Source organism: Canis lupus, chromosome 20, assembly GCF_003254725.2.
Source record: "Canis lupus dingo isolate Sandy chromosome 20, ASM325472v2, whole genome shotgun sequence".
In the NCBI taxonomy this organism is placed as follows: domain Eukaryota; kingdom Metazoa; phylum Chordata; class Mammalia; order Carnivora; family Canidae; genus Canis; species Canis lupus.
In genome coordinates, this window is record NC_064262.1 from 32,755,309 (window position 1) to 32,772,668 (window position 17,360).

At 49.0% G+C, this 17,360-nt stretch overlaps 1 protein-coding gene and 1 long non-coding RNA gene across 10 annotated transcripts in view; one reads left to right on the plus strand and one right to left on the minus strand.

The window, feature by feature from the left end:
• The window catches only part of FLNB (filamin B), a 138,535-nt gene extending 130,016 nt beyond the window's left edge, over nt 1–8,519 (minus strand). For 5 of the 8 annotated variants that reach the window (XM_035702623.2, XM_025456319.3, XM_035702622.2 and 2 more), the window contains exon 1: nt 8,052–8,517. In XM_035702623.2, coding sequence (XP_035558516.1) covers nt 8,052–8,343 — 292 coding nt within the window. In that variant the 5' untranslated portion in view covers nt 8,344–8,517. Of the gene's footprint in view, nt 1–8,051 lie in introns of all 8 variants that reach the window. The other 3 variants (XM_025456322.3, XM_025456320.3, XM_049098309.1) reach the window with 2 other exon arrangements.
• On the plus strand, nt 7,369–13,443 carry LOC112665967 (uncharacterized). Of its 2 annotated transcripts, none has more exons than XR_003140627.3 (3): nt 7,369–7,849; nt 11,975–12,117; nt 12,346–13,443. It is a non-coding gene; the product is annotated as an uncharacterized LOC112665967 (long non-coding RNA). The 2 variants fall into 2 exon arrangements; XR_003140628.3 differs by lacking the exon at nt 7,369–7,849 and adding an exon at nt 9,863–11,546.
• Nucleotides 13,444–17,360: the final 3,917 nt, after the last annotated feature.

Consider the following 17,360-nt stretch of genomic DNA (forward strand, 5'->3'; position numbering starts at 1 on the left):
TCTAATGATGAAAATTAGAAGCAATAAAGATAAGGCACTCAGGACAATGCTTAGCAGACAGCAGGCACAGGGAAGTGCTAGACACTATATTCGAGGGTGCGTGTGCAGACGTCAACATTCAGTACACAAAGATCTCATCACTGTGTATCCGTGGAAAAGCCAAGGCATATACAAGAGGGCAAGTGTCCTCCTACCAAGCCATCTACCTATGCCAGGTTGTGATGATGAGGAAAAGGAGGAAGTCAGATACTCTGTCAAAATAATTCAGACCTATAACCAGTCTTGACTAAGCAAAAAACCAAACCACCTCTTTCCCTATAGTACAAGAAAATCTTAACCAAGGGCATTCTACTGCACAGCGACTGGTCAAAGAGAGGGGTCAGAGAAGTTAAAAGTTCTCTGGCATGTTTTAGAACCAGAGGATGGGTATAAGTAAAACCCCATTAAATTTTTTTTAAAACTGAAGAGTTAAAAAAAATAAAATAAAATAAAAAATAAAAAAATAAAAATAAAAATAAAACTGAAGAGTTTGCAGAAGAGTTATAGCAACGATCTACAATGTATCAAATGAATGTATTTAAGGCAAGTGCTAGAAGGCTCTGAGAAGAAAGGGAGCACTGTACATTATTCACAATATGATTATGGAGAAAAGAAACCATGATCCTAAGTGGATAGAATTAAAATACCCAATAGTTCCATCCTTTATACCACGTATAGCTACTCTCCCATACTACTTTGTCGCTTCAGTATAAAGAGAACCATTTGGTTTTCTAATCATCTTTCCCCAAAAACTCTCTCCCTAGGATATGGACGCAATTTCCCAAGGAAAATGAGCAAAGCACTTAAAAGCTGCAAAGCCACACTTTCTAAGCCCCAGCAGAGTAAAGTGCTGTTGTTTATTATACAGTAACCTGAGCCAATCTGGTGATTATTGAGCATGTTTAATGGATAACTAGATTTAAAACAGTAATGTACGGTGGCTTCTACTAGAATGTCATGAAAGGCAATTTTCATCATTACAAGAGCAGGAAACAGCACACATTCAGACTGAAAGGGCTCATTCCATTGGCTTTGCTAATTTGGGCCAACTTGTTGGGTGAAGGGGATAGAATTATAGACCCACCTCCTCAACTAAGGATAACTACAGATCAAAACTAAATGCAGAATAGCAACAAAAAGGGAGTTGGGGGGGGGGATGAAATGTAGAAACAATACCAAACAATACCAAATTCGGTATATGTACCACAAGGGTGCACAAGAGCACAGGAAAAGCCAGATCTTATATTTGGATTTGTCCTCTAAAAAGAAAATATGCTTTACAAATATTTAATACAGGTTGATAGCAATATATGTATATAAACTTAGGAATTTGCATATATGAGAAAGGGGCATGTTAGAATTTTTTTTACTGATAGGAATGACTGCAGTAAGAATCAAGAGAGCCCCAGATTAGACAATCCATTTCAGATGGGTTCACCCACCCCACACCAAGCACCCTCAAGGAAGATGGCTGGTTGGCAGCCTTCAGCTTCAGAAGGCCCTTGGTGAGACAGCCCCTGCCTACCTCTGGGCCACCCCTCTGACCTCCACCTGACAAACTCTTCTACTGCTGCACCTTACATGAGCTAATCGTCTCTTCACCTGCCTAATTCTAGCCTGGCTTTAGGTCCCAGCTTGATGGCCTCTCCCTCCAGGGAGTCCTCCAGACCACCCACCGCAGCCTGAAGGAAGGTACTCCTCCCCTTCCGCCTCCCAGAAAGCGGGTCATCTGTTGTTTTTTAAGATTTTATTTATTTGAGAGAGTGAGAGAGCGAAAGCATGCACGCATGAGCAAGGGGAAGCAGCAGAGGGAAAGGGAGAAGCCCGCTCCCCACTGAGCCCAAAACCCCACACGGGGCTGGATCCCAAGAGAACATGTCTGAGTCCAAGGCATATACTTAACCAACTGAGCTACCCAGGTGCCGCAGAAAGCTGGTCATCTTTTTTTTTAAGATTTCATTTATTGGGATCCCTGGGTGGCGCAGCGGTTTGGCGCCTGCCTTTGGCCCAGGGCGCGATCCTGGAGACCCGGGATCGAATCCCACGTCGGGCTCCCGGTGCATGGAGCCTGCTTCTCCCTCTGCCTGTGTCTCTGCCTCATTCTCTCTCTCTCTCTGTGACTATCACAAATAAATAAAAATTAAAAAAAAAAAATCAAAACAATATATTTAAAAAAAAAAAAGATTTCATTTATTTATTCATGAAAGACACATAGAAAGAGGTAGAGACACAAGCAGAGGGAGAACCAGGCTTCCCATGGGGAGCCCAATACAGGACTCGATCTCAGGACCCCAGGATCAGGACCTGAGCTGAAGGCAGGTGCTCAACCACTGAGCCACCCAGGAGCCTCAAAACCTTGTCATCTTGATCCTCACTATCCACAGTGTGGCGCCCACTGCTGACAGCAGCAACTGGGAGCGGGCTGGAAGTAAAGAATCTCAGCCTTCACACCTGACCTGCTGAGTCAGACCCGCACTTTTAACAAATTCCCCAGGGGATCTGTGTGTGCCTGAAGGTTTGAGAAAGACACTCCCTGGTTACTCTCATCTCTGCATTGAGCAGTGTAAGGCAAGTGAGGGAACTGATTCTCATTACTCCTGTGGTCCTAGCGCTGGGCCTGGCTCAGAGCTGGTCTCTCCTGTATTTACTGAATGAGGAAAGGAAGAAAGAAAGGATCTTAGGAGGCATCTTCATGAGATGTTCCAAGCTACAAGGGAGGGAATATCTAACACACCAGATGACAGCAGCAGAACTGGCCAGAAAGTAGACAGAAAACGAGACAAAGTCCTAGACTTGGGTTCAGAAGCACATGAACATTAATGATAACGCCGGCATTGTGACATAAACATATAATGCTCTCAGCAAGTGAGACAGGAACTATTATTCTCCATTTTACAGATGGAGGAAATGGGGGCTCACAAAGGTTACGGCAGTGGACCAGAGTTGCACAGCTATTAGAGAAGGAGTGGGGCTTAGCATCCTGGCAGTCTACATCATTCGCCTGTACCTAGTTTAACCTAGGATGTGCTGACCCGGAGGCTGTTTATAGAGAAAGTAGGATGACGTGATACCCCTGCCCAGAAGCTACCACAAGCAGGACCCAAAGGCTCGAAGCCTGAGCAGCTGCCCAGGGAGCAAGGCAGCCATCCTCAACTACCCCGTGCATCTGCCTCACAGCCCAGAACCAGGATCCAGGCAGTGAGGGGAGGGCTTGGGACACCTGGGTGGCTCAGTGGTTGAGCATCTGCCTTTGGCTCAGGAAGTGATCCCAGGACCCGGGGCATTGGGCTCCCCGCAGGGAGCCTGCTTCTCCCTCTGCCTGTGTCTCTGCCTCTCTCTGTGTGTGTCTCTTGTGAATAAATAAATAAAATCTAAAAAAAAAACAAAAAAAAAAAAAGGAGGGGAGGGCTAGTGCCCAAGAGACATAACTTGGTTCCCAATCAAAGCCCTCCTTCAGCACAGACTCTCCAAGAACGAAGGCAGCTGCTGACTGGCACGCCGGCTCCGTCGTTGCTGGAGGAGCTGCTCAGAGCCCAACTGCCATCTGGAAGTGATTTGGCCCAGAGATTCCTGAACGGGGTGGAAGGCTGGAATGACCGGCCGCCCCATGCTCCAGTCCAGGTCTCAGAAACAAAGCTGGTATGAATGGGCCCCTGAGGCAGCCGTAACCTAACCAGGGGTCCTCCCCTTCCAAGGAGGCCAGTCCACAGCCCTATTAGAGCAAGCAGCAGCAACCCTAGCCAACCACGCTGGTCTCCCCGGCGCAGCACCGATTCTAAATGTCCTTTCAGTGTGCAAACCCTCCAGCAAGGACGTTTGGGAATACTACTGGATAGTACCCGTATTTTTTTTTTTTTTTTTTTTTTAGCAAACATTCACGTAGCACTTACCACGTGCCACAAACTTTTCTAAACATTTTTGAAAATATTAAAATGTTTAATTTTTCTAACCACCTTTTGAAGGAGGTAGTTATCATCCCCATTTTAGTGATACGGAAACCAAGGTACCCAAGTTTCTTAATAGCTACTTAGTGGCAAGTGGGATTTGAACCAAGAATCTTTGCTCTTACCTACTACAAGAGCCACATCTCCGACTGTGTTATTTTGTGGCAAATGGCCCAGAGCTCATGGATTCTGACAAGGAAAGCATGCTACTTGGCTACTTTTAAAGCATCTTCTACTACCTTTGCCTAAAAGCCACACTGGCATTTGCTAGATCAGGAAAGAACGGGATTTAGGATTATTGTATTTGTGTGTTATTTTGGTGGGGGTGGGACAATAGGAAGGAAGAGGGGGCCAAGCCCCGTGGTGACCCACCACCCTGGAAACCCCACCCAGTGACCCAAGGTCTTGGGAATACACACCCACCTGCTCTGGGGCACTGGCCTGGCACAGGCAACTTAAATCAACATTAGGGTCAGACCGCATACTCTGAAAAGGAAAGAATTCCTTTTTCTAAAGGATCAAACCAAAACACACCACCCAAACTTCTAGGCAGGCTTGATTGTCATTCTTGGGCTGGGAGAGACCCCTTTTTCTCCAAGCTGGCTGAGCTGCTCAGGGTCAGAAAGGTTTTTGGAAAAACAAGTAAATAAAACTGCCAGCTCCTGGCAGGCAACTAGGATTAAATATGCTGAGGCCTCGCTATGAACTGCCCAAGACAGAACACGAAACTGAAGAAAATCTTCAACTCTTGGATGCAGCCTAGAATGGGCCCACCTTACAACAAATCACAAATGTGAATAAACAGCCAGAGCTGTCTTTCAGTGAATTCTAGGCAGAAAAGCCAGTCCTCTGGCAGCTTCTGACCATCTCCTGTCTCAGAGCTGGGAGCCTGTACACAACTCTTATGATTCCAGCAATGTACATTGTTGGAAGTTATCCAAAGAACACAACACCCTGTATTCATTCAAAGATACCTTCCCAGATTATGGAGTAAAACACCATCCATTAAGTAGCAGGAAATACCACCCACCCTCAAAAAAAACAGAGAAAACAGGGCGGCTATTCCCTCAACAAATACACCTTGATGCAAGATGCAAGCTGACTCTCCTCACCTCCTGACTCATCTCATGGGACCCTCATCCTGTCACTCACCTAAAGGTTTGAGATCCCTACTTTGCTCAAGATCAGAGGTTCGAAGTGTGGGTATCCAGGCGCCACCTCAATACCCCAGACTTGCGAAACCTGGTGTTACAGGGGCTTTCTGGGTACGGGAGAGGGGCTGTGTTTTACTCATTTCCGATACTGAAGAGCGGGTCAGTTAAGGGTCAATTTCATAACTGGACAGGCCCAGCCTCCAGTCACCGTTACTAGCCGGGTGACCTCTGCAAGTTATTTCACTCCTGTTGCCTCATCTTTAAATGGAGATCATAATACTAACAACCACCACAGAAAACACAGCAACCATCTTCTAGGCACTGGGGCAGAACTAGGGCAAGCCCTTTACCCTCTCAGTGACTTGCTGAAGCAAATCATTATGTAGACAAGGAAACAAATCGTGAGGATTCTATTGGTGATCAATGGGATGATGAACAGAACATACTGTGCACCTAGTGTATGTCACCAAACTCAGAGCGAGCGTCTTTGTCAGCACAATGCAACACAGCATAAGCAGCGAATACTTGAACTGAAGTCTGAGCTCGCTGCTACTTTTTTCTGAAGGGCCGTTACCCAGAACAGCCCCAGGAACACGGCGAAGAGGCCCCAGGCATCACTCCCACGGGAGTTCTGGCACTTGGCAAGTCTCCCTCCAAGCTCCGGAGGCTGGAAAACCTGTTTACTGCGAGATCTTTCTGGAGAGCAACGAGGCAGCCAATGACAGGAGTCATAAAAGTAGCCACACTCTTTGACCCAGGAATGTCACTTTGGGGGATATAATCCAAGAAATAATTTAAAAGTAGCAAATAAAGCAATGTAACCTGTTGTGGTAAGATGTGCACAGCAAAAAGCTGCCAATAGCCCACAGGCCCACAACCAGAGAAGGGGAGGCTAACCCTGGAATGTCAGGACAATAGAAGATGCCATGGCCTGGGTGGGTTTAGGAATGAAAATCACGAGGGTCAAGTAGAAAAATGTAAGGAACCAAAGTCTAGAACGAGATCCCCAAGTTCAGGAAACTGATGGGAAGCCACGCTGGAAGCAGCTGTGGCCTCTGTAAACAGTGGGTAAATGAGGCAGTCCAGGATTTTCTGGTGCTGTGGTTTCATTTTTTTGTTTGTTTGGTTTTGTCTTTTAAGGAGATTTCATGTCATGTTTGGATACTCCTGGTTTACTTTAAGTTTCTTTGTTCACTTAATTAAATAAATACACATTTTTAAAACAAAGGAAAAGCGATCCAAGTTGAGCTCAGCCAGGCCTTGAGATTCCTCAGAAGGAAAGCTGGTTTCTGAAAAGGGAAGAAATCCAGGAGGATTCTAGGGTTCTCTTTCCCCAGTTGTAGGAGATGGCCCCCAAAAGAAGAGGCAAGCGTGTTACACAGCTCTGCAGAGAACACGCCTGACGCGGTGCTGACTGGGCGGTGACAGCTGCCTGGGCCCAGGAAGCAGGAAGCAGCCCTACCAGCCAGGACAGGTGTGGGGGAAGGGGAGGGAGAGGACCGAGGAGACTCAGCCTAGAGGGAAGCCCTTTTACTCAGGAGAAAGTCCCAGCAGCCACACCCACCACCAGCCTTTCTTCCTATCACAGAAGTTACCATAAGGCCCGGTTTTCTCTGGAAGAGACCCCAGACCCAGGCCTGGGTCAGCTCCAACGGCAAGACACTCACCTGGCAGTACACAGACACACACAAAGTAGGTGCACACACTTTCTCTGCACACCCACGCTGTATACCCAGATGCTCTTTACACAAATGCTGTGTATACACACATACTGCGCGCACACACACACACACATTACAGACCCCTCACCCTACTGTCACAGCCCATACCCTCAGCAGCCTTGTGACCCTCCTGGAAACTTTCAACGAGTCCAGGTCCTAGTGGGGCCCTGACTCTCATGCTCTCTACCCAGCTCTGGGGAGAGGAACCCGACACCAACTCCCTCCCTCCTCTCAGGAAGACCCTGGTGTAGGGAAGGCAAGGAGAGGAAGGCACAGTCTCCTTTCATTGTACCCGCTTCCTTCAATTCTCAGCTAGACCCTTCCCACTTCCATGACCTTGGGCAAATCAATTAATCCTCTGGACTTCCCCCCCCACCCCTTGTCTGTAAATTAGGTCTCAGGACACCCCAACTCGCCCCATGTGTAAGAACTGGGAACTTTGGAAGGCTGCTGGCACACAGTGCGCACTAGTCCGGGCTCCCTACAAAACAGTAGTTCCTCTACCTCCACTGTCCCTAAATGATCACCTGGGCCGCAGGGCGGGCTCACCCCCAGGCACCCGGCCAGAGCTAAGCTGGGAGCAGAGGCAGCGAGGAGGACACACCCCCGCGGCTCCCCTTCCCACCTCGGGGCGCGCACCCAAGCCAGAGACGGCGGGGGAGGGTACCAGGTCCCCATGCCCACCTGGGCGGCGAGGCCCCCGCGCGGAGAACTGTCCCTCCCCAGGTCTCCCGCCGCGCGCAAGGCCAACGCCCGTTCGTCCGCCACTGAGCGCACCGAGGTGGGCGCAGCGGGGCGAGCGCTTCGGGGAGCACCGGCCCAGGACCCCACTTCACGGACTGCGGACCAGGGGTTTCCAGCTCCCCGCAGGGGAACCCTGGGGGCGGAGAAATGCCACAGCCCTTCCTCTCCCCGTGCAGCCCCAACCCGAGCCCGGGACCCACAGCCCCCCAAGGACGCACGGCGAGGCGCGGGGCGGGGAGCTACCACGGTAAGCCCCAGCCCAGGGAGACGCACCGGGGAGGGGGCCTAGGTCTCTCCGGCGTCCCCGCCCCCTGGAGGGCAACCCCCTCCCCGGCGCCCACACCCAGCCCGCAGCTCCCGGGAGCTCTAAGGGCTCGCAGCAGGGGGCCCCAGCCTCCCCCCACCCCGGGCGCGCGCGCGGGGACCGGAGGGCACACCGGGGCACTCACCGATGGACACGAGCTTGATGCTCTCACGGTCCAGGAACTCCAGCGCCACGGACACGTTCTCCAGCTGCATCTGGCGGAAGGTGGGCCGCTGGTGGTACTTGCGGTACATACGCTTCTGGCTGAGCACCTCGAGCAGCGCGATGAGCCGCAAGCCATCGCTCAGGTCGGTCTGCAGGTTCCCGATGCGCTTGTTCACGCACTTGAGGTGCTCGTTGCACCAGCGCGTGAAGGTGTTCTGCTGGATCTTCTTCCACGGCGCGTCCTCCGCCAGGTCCTTCTCGGTTACCGGCATCCTGGCGGCGGGGAGAGCGCAATGCGCAGCGACTGCCGGGGACGGGCGGAGGGAGGCCCAAGGGCCGGCGGAGCGAGAACCGAAGCGGAGCGGGAGCGGGGCTCGAACTCGCTGCTACTGGAGCCGCGGCCGGCACTGCTCTGCGGCCGCCTGCCCCTGGCCGCGCGAGGCGTCTGGACCGGCGCCTGCGCACTGAGCCGACCCGCCCTCGGGCCCCGCCCTGTCCCAGCCCCGCGGCGGGAGTTCCCGAGCCACGCTCGCCCCCTGCGGTCTCTAAGGCGCACTGCACCCTGCGGCCTCCGCGGTGTCCCGGGACCCCGCGCTCGGTGCGAAAGGGAGCCCCGGGAGAGACTTGGGGTTAAGGAGGTCACGGTCTGATCCCTGAGTCAGGGACGTGCAAGAGAGAAGACCCCGTGTAGGGGGGACGGCCGCTTGGGCCACGAGGGCAGGGAGGAGTACTTGATCCACCTATAGGTTCAGTATGAGTTTTTATTGAGCTCCTGCTGTGTGCCAGAGGCGGTGTTAGGCACTGGAGGACCCCATGAACGAATGGGTATTTTACTATTTGTATTCATTAAGCTCGGAGCATGTATTGAGTGCCTACTGTGTGCGAGGCCCTCTTAAGCACCTGAGAACTAATGGTAAATAAGACAAACTTATTCCTTGACCTTGAGGACTTGCTAGAGTAATGGGAGAGAAAAATACAAATCAACTCTCGCAAACAGCTCAGTAGCAATAATAGGAATGAAGAGTGGGGGCACCTGGCTGGCTCAGTCAGTAGGCCATGCCACTGGATTTCAGGGTTGTGTGAGTTCCATATTGGGTGTAGAGATTACTTAAAAATAAAATAAAACAAACAATAATTTGCAGGGCATATCAGTTTCTCCAATGCTACTGTAACACATTACCAAAATTTTGCCTTTAAAAAAATCATACCGGGAATCCCTGGGTGGCTCAGCCGTGTAGTCCCTGCCTTCAGCCCAGGGTGTGGTCCTGGGGTCCTAGGATTGAGTCCCACCTCGGGCTCCCTTCATGGAGCCTGCTTTTCCCTCTGCCTGTGTCTCTGCCTCTCTCTCTCTCTCTGAATAAATAAATTTAAAATATATATATTTAAAAAAAAAGACTGAGGCTGTTTTAAATAATAATAATAATAAAAATTTAAAAAAATAAAAAAATCATACCAGCGCCTGGGTGGTTTGGTGGTTAGGCGTCTGCCTTTGACTCCAGGCGAGATCCGAGGATTGATTCCCTATCGGGCTCCTTGTGGGGAGCCTGCTTCTGTCTCTGCCTATGTCTCTGCTCCTCTCTCTGTGTGTCTTTCATGGATAAATAAAGTCTTTTCTAAAAAATTAATAATAAATAAGTAGTCACAAATTTATTATCTTGCAGTTCTGTAGCTTAGATGCCCCTATGGGTTTCACTGAACTAAACTCAAGGTGTTGGCAGGATGCATTCCTTTCTGAAGACTATAGGGAAGAATCCATTTCCTTACCTTTTCCAACTTCTAGAAACTTTCCATATTCCTTGGCTGTGGCGCCTTCTTCTACCTTCAAAGGTGAGTCTTTCTCATACTGTCATCTCTCTTGTTCTCTATAGTCACATCTTCCTCTTTCTTGTTGTTGTTGTTGTTGTTAAGTAGGCTTCACACCCAGGCTGAGGTGTGAAGCCTACTTAACAACTGAGTCTTTCTCATACTGTCATCTCTCTTGTTCTCTATAGTCACATCTTCCTCTGACTCTTTTTTTGTTGTTGTTGTTAAGTAAGCTTCACACCCAGCCTGGAGCCCAACATGGGGTTTGAACTCACCACCCTAAGATCAAGACCTGAGCTGAGATCAAGGGATGCTTACCCAACTGAGCGACCCAGGTGCTCCTTCCTCTAACTCTTTTAAGGGCCTGTGATTCCAATCAGCCCAGTTGGTTAATCCAGGGTATCTTTAAAACAACTGATTAACAATCTTAATCCCATCTGCAACCCTAATTCCCCTTTGCCACGTAAGGTAATTTTGACAGGTTCTGCAAATTAGGATTTGAACATCTTTAGGGACTGTTATTCTGTCTACCAACACCATATATTGAGTACCAGCTGTGTGCTCGTCTAGGCCCTGTGCTAGGTGCTGAGACATAGCAGAAACCAGGCCAGATCTCTACCGTCAAGAGCTGAATACATTATAAAAGTAGCAGCTAGCATTTCTTAAGTACCTACTCCTGGGCCAAGAGCTTTGCTAAGCAGTTCCTTTGCTATTGACCCAGTTTGAGAAGAGTAATTGCGAGTAAAGTGACTTGCCCAAGGCACACAGTACAAACAGGACTGGAATCCAGGTGCGTATGAGAAGCACAGAGTGTCCTGGGCACAACAAGGGATACATAATTTAGGCTTAGAGATGGGGGTCTTCCTGGGAACAGGACTTGGACAGGAGTAAATCAAGGGCTTCCAGCCTAAGGGTTGCCCAGGAGAAGCCAGCAGAGTTGTGGTTGTAACATTTATACAAACAGATCGTTTGCATACAACGCTGAAGTGGTTTGTTCAGACAGATCGCCTCACTCATTGGAAACACTCAAAAGAGCCTGGGGGCGCAGAGAGTGTATCACCTGGCCCTAGCCCATACTAGGGATGCAATAACTACTTGAAGGACCATACCACTCCTTAGTGATTAAGCGCAGAGATTTGCTAGAGGTCAGCGGGTAAAGACGAGACAAAGCTAGATTTGAACCTGGTTCTAACTCCAAAGTCTACACTATGTCTGAGAGCCCCCTAAAAGCCCCCTAAGAACCCTGTTCTCAGCTTGGGTTTTGCTTTTCTCCACACCATCTGAGCAGTGGTCCGCACCATCTTGATTAGAGGCAGTGTTGGTAACCTTTGCCTCCCCCATGCCCAAGGCTCCCAGTTCCTCATGCTTTCTCCACCCAAACTCATCCATCAAAACTTATCAGCCCATGTCTCACTCCCCAAGGGACCTCCTCCCTGCCAGGTAAAACTGGAGCTAATGTCCTAAGGCCCTCTTTCTTATGTAATTGTTTTCATCAGATCTTGACACAAATAACTAAATTCTGCGTGTAAATATCCAGCGCACTTCACCCGAAGCTGAGACACCCTGTTTTAGGACGAGTCTAGTGATTGTCTCCACCCAATCAGAAGAAACTTGAGAGTTTTCCAGGGAGTGATTCATGGAGGATGAAGGGGACTGAGCAATCACGGTGGAGGTGGGTGGTCAGTGGCTTCAGAAATAAGGAGAGGGGGTGGCTCAGTCCGTTAAGTATCTGCCTAAGGCTCAGGTCATGATCCTGGGGTCCTGGGATTGAGCCCTGCATATCAGGCTCCCTGCTCAGTAAGGAGCCTCCTTCTCCCTCTGCCTGCTGCTCCCCCTTCTTGTGCTCTCTCTCCCTCTTTGTCAAGTAAATAAATAAAATCTTAAAAAAAAAATAAAGGAAGGAAGCAAGCAAGTAAGCAAGCAAGCAAGCTGACGAGGTCTTCAGATGACTCCTTATCAGTATTTGATAAAAGATGAGGGCTGAACAACTCAAGTAAGCATTTCTACAGGTAGCATTTTAGCCAACACATTCCACAGTTTTGCCTGACAAGGCCTTCACTTAATAAATACCCAATCCCTGTTTTCTAAATTCTGTCCTAGGCTTCTCTGATCTCTTGGTAGAACTGCCCAGAGTGGAAGAGTACAAGGAAGTAAGAAGCCCAGGCTTTGGGTGTGATTTTTGGCTGTTCTGGCTTTGTGATCTTGAACAAACAACCTCAGCAAGCTTCAGGCTTCTCGTTCAGGTAATGGTGATAGCACTGCTCTTCCTAGGGTTTTTAGATAATACAAGCAAAACTAGCATCGTGCCTGGCACACAATAAGCAATGTATAAACGTAGCTAGAAACCAGGCAAAATTAACAGACTTCACAACCAGTCTCTGACAAATCTGGAATAAGCTGCATTTTCCCTAGCAGACTCTGGTCTGTTTCTGTAAGAAGCCATGGCTCCTCTGCATGTCTGTTATTTACAGATGTTGACACCAGTGTGCTGCAACCCTGAGAGATCTCGGTAAGAATAAACTGACGGAGAAAACACAAGCACAGCAATAACCCTGACAAGTCAGTGTGGCCCTGGCAGGACCACAGCAGATGTGCAAACATCCATGAGGAAGAAACCAGCTGAACTGGAGGAGAAACACTGAGTGGAAGGCTGAAGCTCTGTGAGCCTACTTCTCAACATTGTAAGAGTTGCCAAATCAATGGGATTGGAAGAGGTTCTTCTTTCCAAGCAAGTGTGCAAAAGTTCACCTGATCACCTCCATGTCTTTGCTCAGATAGTTCCCTCTGCCTGGAATGTTCTCCTCTCTCCTCTCCAACTTGGGAAACCCATGCCCATCCTTCAGTCCCCCACTCTCACAGCCCGTGCAACTGCACCACTTATTTTATGCTACAGTGTAGTTGATGTGTTCCATGCCAGTTGCTGAAGGAGGGCACCTGTCGCCTCTGTCCCTGGCAGAGTGTAGCCTGGGGTTTAAGACCTCATAGAGTCTGCATTGGCCAATGGAAATATAATAAGAGTCACATTATAGTTTTTAATTTTCTAATAATGCTTAACAGTTATTAATTAGATGTCACTTAAAAAGAAACAGTTGAGGGCACCTGGGGAGCTTAGTCGGTTGGGCATCTACCTTTGCAACAGGTCATGATCCTGGGTCCTGGGATTGAGTCCCACATCAAGCTCCCTGCTCAGTGGGGAGTCTGCTTCTCCCTCTCCCTCTGCCCCTCCCCCTGCTGTGCTCTATCTCTCTGTCAAATAAATAAAATCTTAAAAAAAAAAAGTGAAATTACTTACCATAATGTATTTTAACCAATAATAAGATGATCAACTGTCCTGGTTTGTCCAGGACTAAGGGGTTCTCTGGGCTGCAGGCATTTCATTTCAGTGCTAAAACCAGGTATGTTTGTGGCAAACCAGAACAAGTTGGTTATTTTATCCAATATATCCAAAAAGTTGTAATTTCAACAGACAATCAATATGTTTAAATATATATATGTGTGTGTATATATATACATATGTATGTATATTCATACATATATACATAAACATTACGCATCGGCACAATGGACTCATCAGTACTCAGCAATATAACATAAACATATGTTACGTTATACATATATATAAACATTATATTTACTGTCTTTGAAATTTGACGTGTATTTTATGCCTACAGCATATCTTTTTTTATTTTTTTTATTTTTTTATTTTTTTATTTTTTTTTTTATTTATGATAGTCACAGAGAGAGAGAGAGAGAGAGAGAGAGAGGCAGAGACACAGGCAGAGGGAGAAGCAGGCTCCATGCACTGGAAGCCCGACGTGGGATTCGATCCCGGGTCTCCAGGATCGCGCCCTGGGCCAAAGGCAGGCGCCAAACCGCTGCTCCACCCAGGGATCCCAGCATATCTTTTTTTAAAGATTTATTTTATTTATTTGAGAGAGAGAGAGCAAAAGTGGTAGGGGCTAAGGGAGAGGGAGAGTCTCAAGCAGATTCCATGCTCAGCATGGAGCCTGACATGGGGCCTGACCTCACAAACCTGTAATCATGACCTGAGCTGAAAGCAAGAGTGGGATGCTCAACCTACTGAGCCACTCAGGCGTTCCACTTAAAGTTTGTCTCAATTTGGACTTTGCACATTGCCAGTGCCCAGTAGCTGCCTTTGGCTATTGGGAGTTACCATATTGGACAATGCAGGTATAGAGAGATACTTGAAACTGAGATAAACCAGTTAATAAGCTGGAGACCCCTAATGCTCTCACCAGAGTCCTGACCTTGGGACCCCAGCCTATATGTGAAACCCACCTCCACACTTCAGGAACGCCAGCTCTGTGAAAGGGGTTCTAGGTGAACCTGCATTCTGTGGTTTCTTGGCATCCTGGGTCCACTGGATGACAGCATGTCAGGATATTCATGACACTAAAAGTAGTAAAATAATAAATAATAACAGAAGCTTCCATTTCTCAACCATTTTCTCATTTAATCATCAGAATAACCCGAGGTGATGTTATTAATAATTTTTTAAGGATTTTATTTATGGGGCGCCTTCGTGGCTCAGTCAGTTAAGCGGCTGCCTTGGGCTCAGGTCATGATCTCAGAATGCTGGGATCGAGCCCCACATCGGGCTCCCTGCTCAGCGAGGAGTCTGCCTCTCCCTCTCCCTCTGCTGTTCCTCCTGCTTGTGCTCTCTCTCTCTCCTTCAAATAACTAACCTTTATTTATATTTATTTGAGAGAGAAAGAGCGAGTGCACTTGCGTGAGGTAGGGCGGAGGGAGAGGGGGAGCTTCACAAGGCTTGATCCCAGAACGCTGAGGTCATGACCTGAGGGAAAGCAGACACTTGACCGGCTGAGCCCCCCAGGTGCCCACTGGGTGATGTTATTTCCCTTTTTACAGGTAAAAGAAACTGGAGCTGAGAGAAATAATCCCATGTCTAAGCTCAGAGTGACAGTCTGGATACAAGGATACTAAGAAAGGCAATGGTCACGATGGAGAGCAGGGAGCCGGGGCAGCCCTGACTCTGCTTCCTTGTCTGTGGCCTATATTCCCGTCCACCTCGGGGGAGGCTTCTGACAAGGGAGAGGCCACGTGTGGAGCACTTAGCATGTAAGCATGTGTGAGAGAGCTGCTGCTATTAGTACCATGATTATCACGTGGTAACGTCATGATAATGTCATGACTATGGTACGAGCAGACCTCAGAGAGCGAAGACGGTAAGTTTCCGAGCAGAGATGGAGAAGCAGGGCTTGTAAAATGAACGCCGCCTTCCCCGTTGCATCTTTGCTCCAGGGTGGGGGCCGCCTCGGTTGTAATTTTACACCCATGTCCACACCCTGCTAGGGAGCAAGAGAGGCGAACTGTAAGTGAGAATATTTGCTCTGCCTCCACCCCCTGGAGGAAGAGGAGCTGGTTCTCTCAGCAGCCTGCGAGCAGAAGTGGGAGGGCTCCCCCCACCCCAGCCCCTGCGGCCAAGGGCCTGGGGCCATGTGGGTGGGTCCCGAGGAGCAGGTCTTCCCCCCAAAGAGGTGACAAAGACAATGGCAGTTTGAAGGCGCAGCCAGCCCTGAGGTAAGGTTGGGGGTGCCGGTAAGCAGGCTGCTCCGAGAAGGCACCCCGCTCTCCCACTCAGCCAGCCAGTAAGGTGGAGCTCAGTCAGAAGGGACAGAGCGACAGTCGTGGAAATCATTCTGTCCTGGACTCACACGGTGCTACAGGACTGTGATTTCCTCAACATTCCCTCCTTGAATCCTCTAGCTGTGTAAGTGGCCACTTCTCCGGTGCCTCAGCATCTCATGTCCATGAGTTAATCTTTTTTAAGCTTTGCAAGAACTCTGTGAGCGCGGTGCTATCAGTATCATCCTCGGGTTACAAACAGGGAAATTGAGGCTGCAAAAAAAAAATCAGGTCGCTCACTCGGGTCCCTTTGGTATTAGGTGTCAGGGTCTGGATTCAAACCCTCTATTTAACCAGCTCCAGAGGTCAATTCTGAGTCTCTGAGCTCTCCATTCCTTACAGTCCAGACGGCCAGAAGCAGTTCACCTCACGCCGGTACAGGAATGAAGGTTGTGGCCACCATTCACTGGACATCTGTGCGCTGTTCGTGGAGCAGGGGCGGGGAGACAGGGCCGCTGTGGGCCTTGATTCTCTCCCTCTGGGCCTTCCCAGCCCAGAGTGGACGCACCCAGAGCATGCCCCACCCCCCACCCCACCCTCTGCAGTCTTGCTAGAATCACCAAAAAAAAAAAAAAAAGTTTGCAAATGACTGGGCTGTCTTCCTCCACCCAGTTTGGCTGGCTCCTTTGGAAGATTTATGTGTGGGTCTGGTTTGTTTTTTTAAAAGTGCAGACAAATGCCACAGAGCACTTTTCTGCTAAAGAAAACCCTGTCTAGCCACTGCTCACCTGGCAAACCTAGACTGCCTTCCAACTGGAACAGAACGGCCTTTGTGGCCGGCAGTACAGCTGACAAAGGCTTTTCCATCCTTATCTCGTGTTCTCCCCTCTCCCCCAATTCCCTGCTCACCAGGATTAGAATTATTACTCTCAGAGCACTCAAGGACAGGGACTGTTTATCTTTATCCCTAGGGTTTAAAAAGAGTAGAGACGGTTTGTGACCACTCACTGAATTACCAGGGAGGAGGGACCCGCTCAGGGTCACACAGTTAGTGTCAGAGCTGAGCTGAACACTAAGTTTTCTGACGCTAAGACCCAAGTGTGGTCCTCCTTGTGGATACTCAAGGGTGTTCACTGTTTATAACAGCTCCAATGTTGCTCCCTGGTGGGGCCCTCCCATGCATTAGAGCCTTGCTTCTCGAAGTATGGTCCCATCAGCAGCTTGCTCAGCCCCTGGGAATGCACAGAACCTCAGGCACCAGTCCGGACCCCCTGAGTCAGGACCTGCAGGTTAACAAGATCCCCAAGCTGATTTACAGTCCACAGGTACTGCATTACAGTACATCTGTCGGATAGATTACCTCAGTACTTTTTACAAAAGAGTGTGATGGATCTACACAGGCTAATATGAAAAGACCTCAAAATGAATTATTTAGTGGGGAAACAGAAAAGCAAGTTATAGACCAGCATGAATTTGTGCAATCCAATTTGTGTATATATTTTGAAAATAAAAATAACACTAATATATGTTAATATATGCACTGGGCTACTGGCCCCAGGCTGCCTAGGAGGGTGCCAGTCTAGAAGGGGAGCCCAAGTAGCACTGGACTAGATCAAAACTCGGTGCCAGTTAACTTGGGTTTCCACCCAGGGCAGCCCTGCTGTAACCAGCAATCAGAGAGAACCAGCATCCTCTGGGGGAAATGAGAACATTCTCTATCCAACACTAGAGGCAACTCTCGGCTGTACCACTAAGCCTGAGCCTGGCTAGGTGACAGTTCTCTCAGGTCCTTAGTCATGTCAGCTTATCCTGGGTCAGATCTGCGTGCTGCCCTGAGACCTCACAGTTGTGTGTCACCTGAATCACATGTCCTTTAACA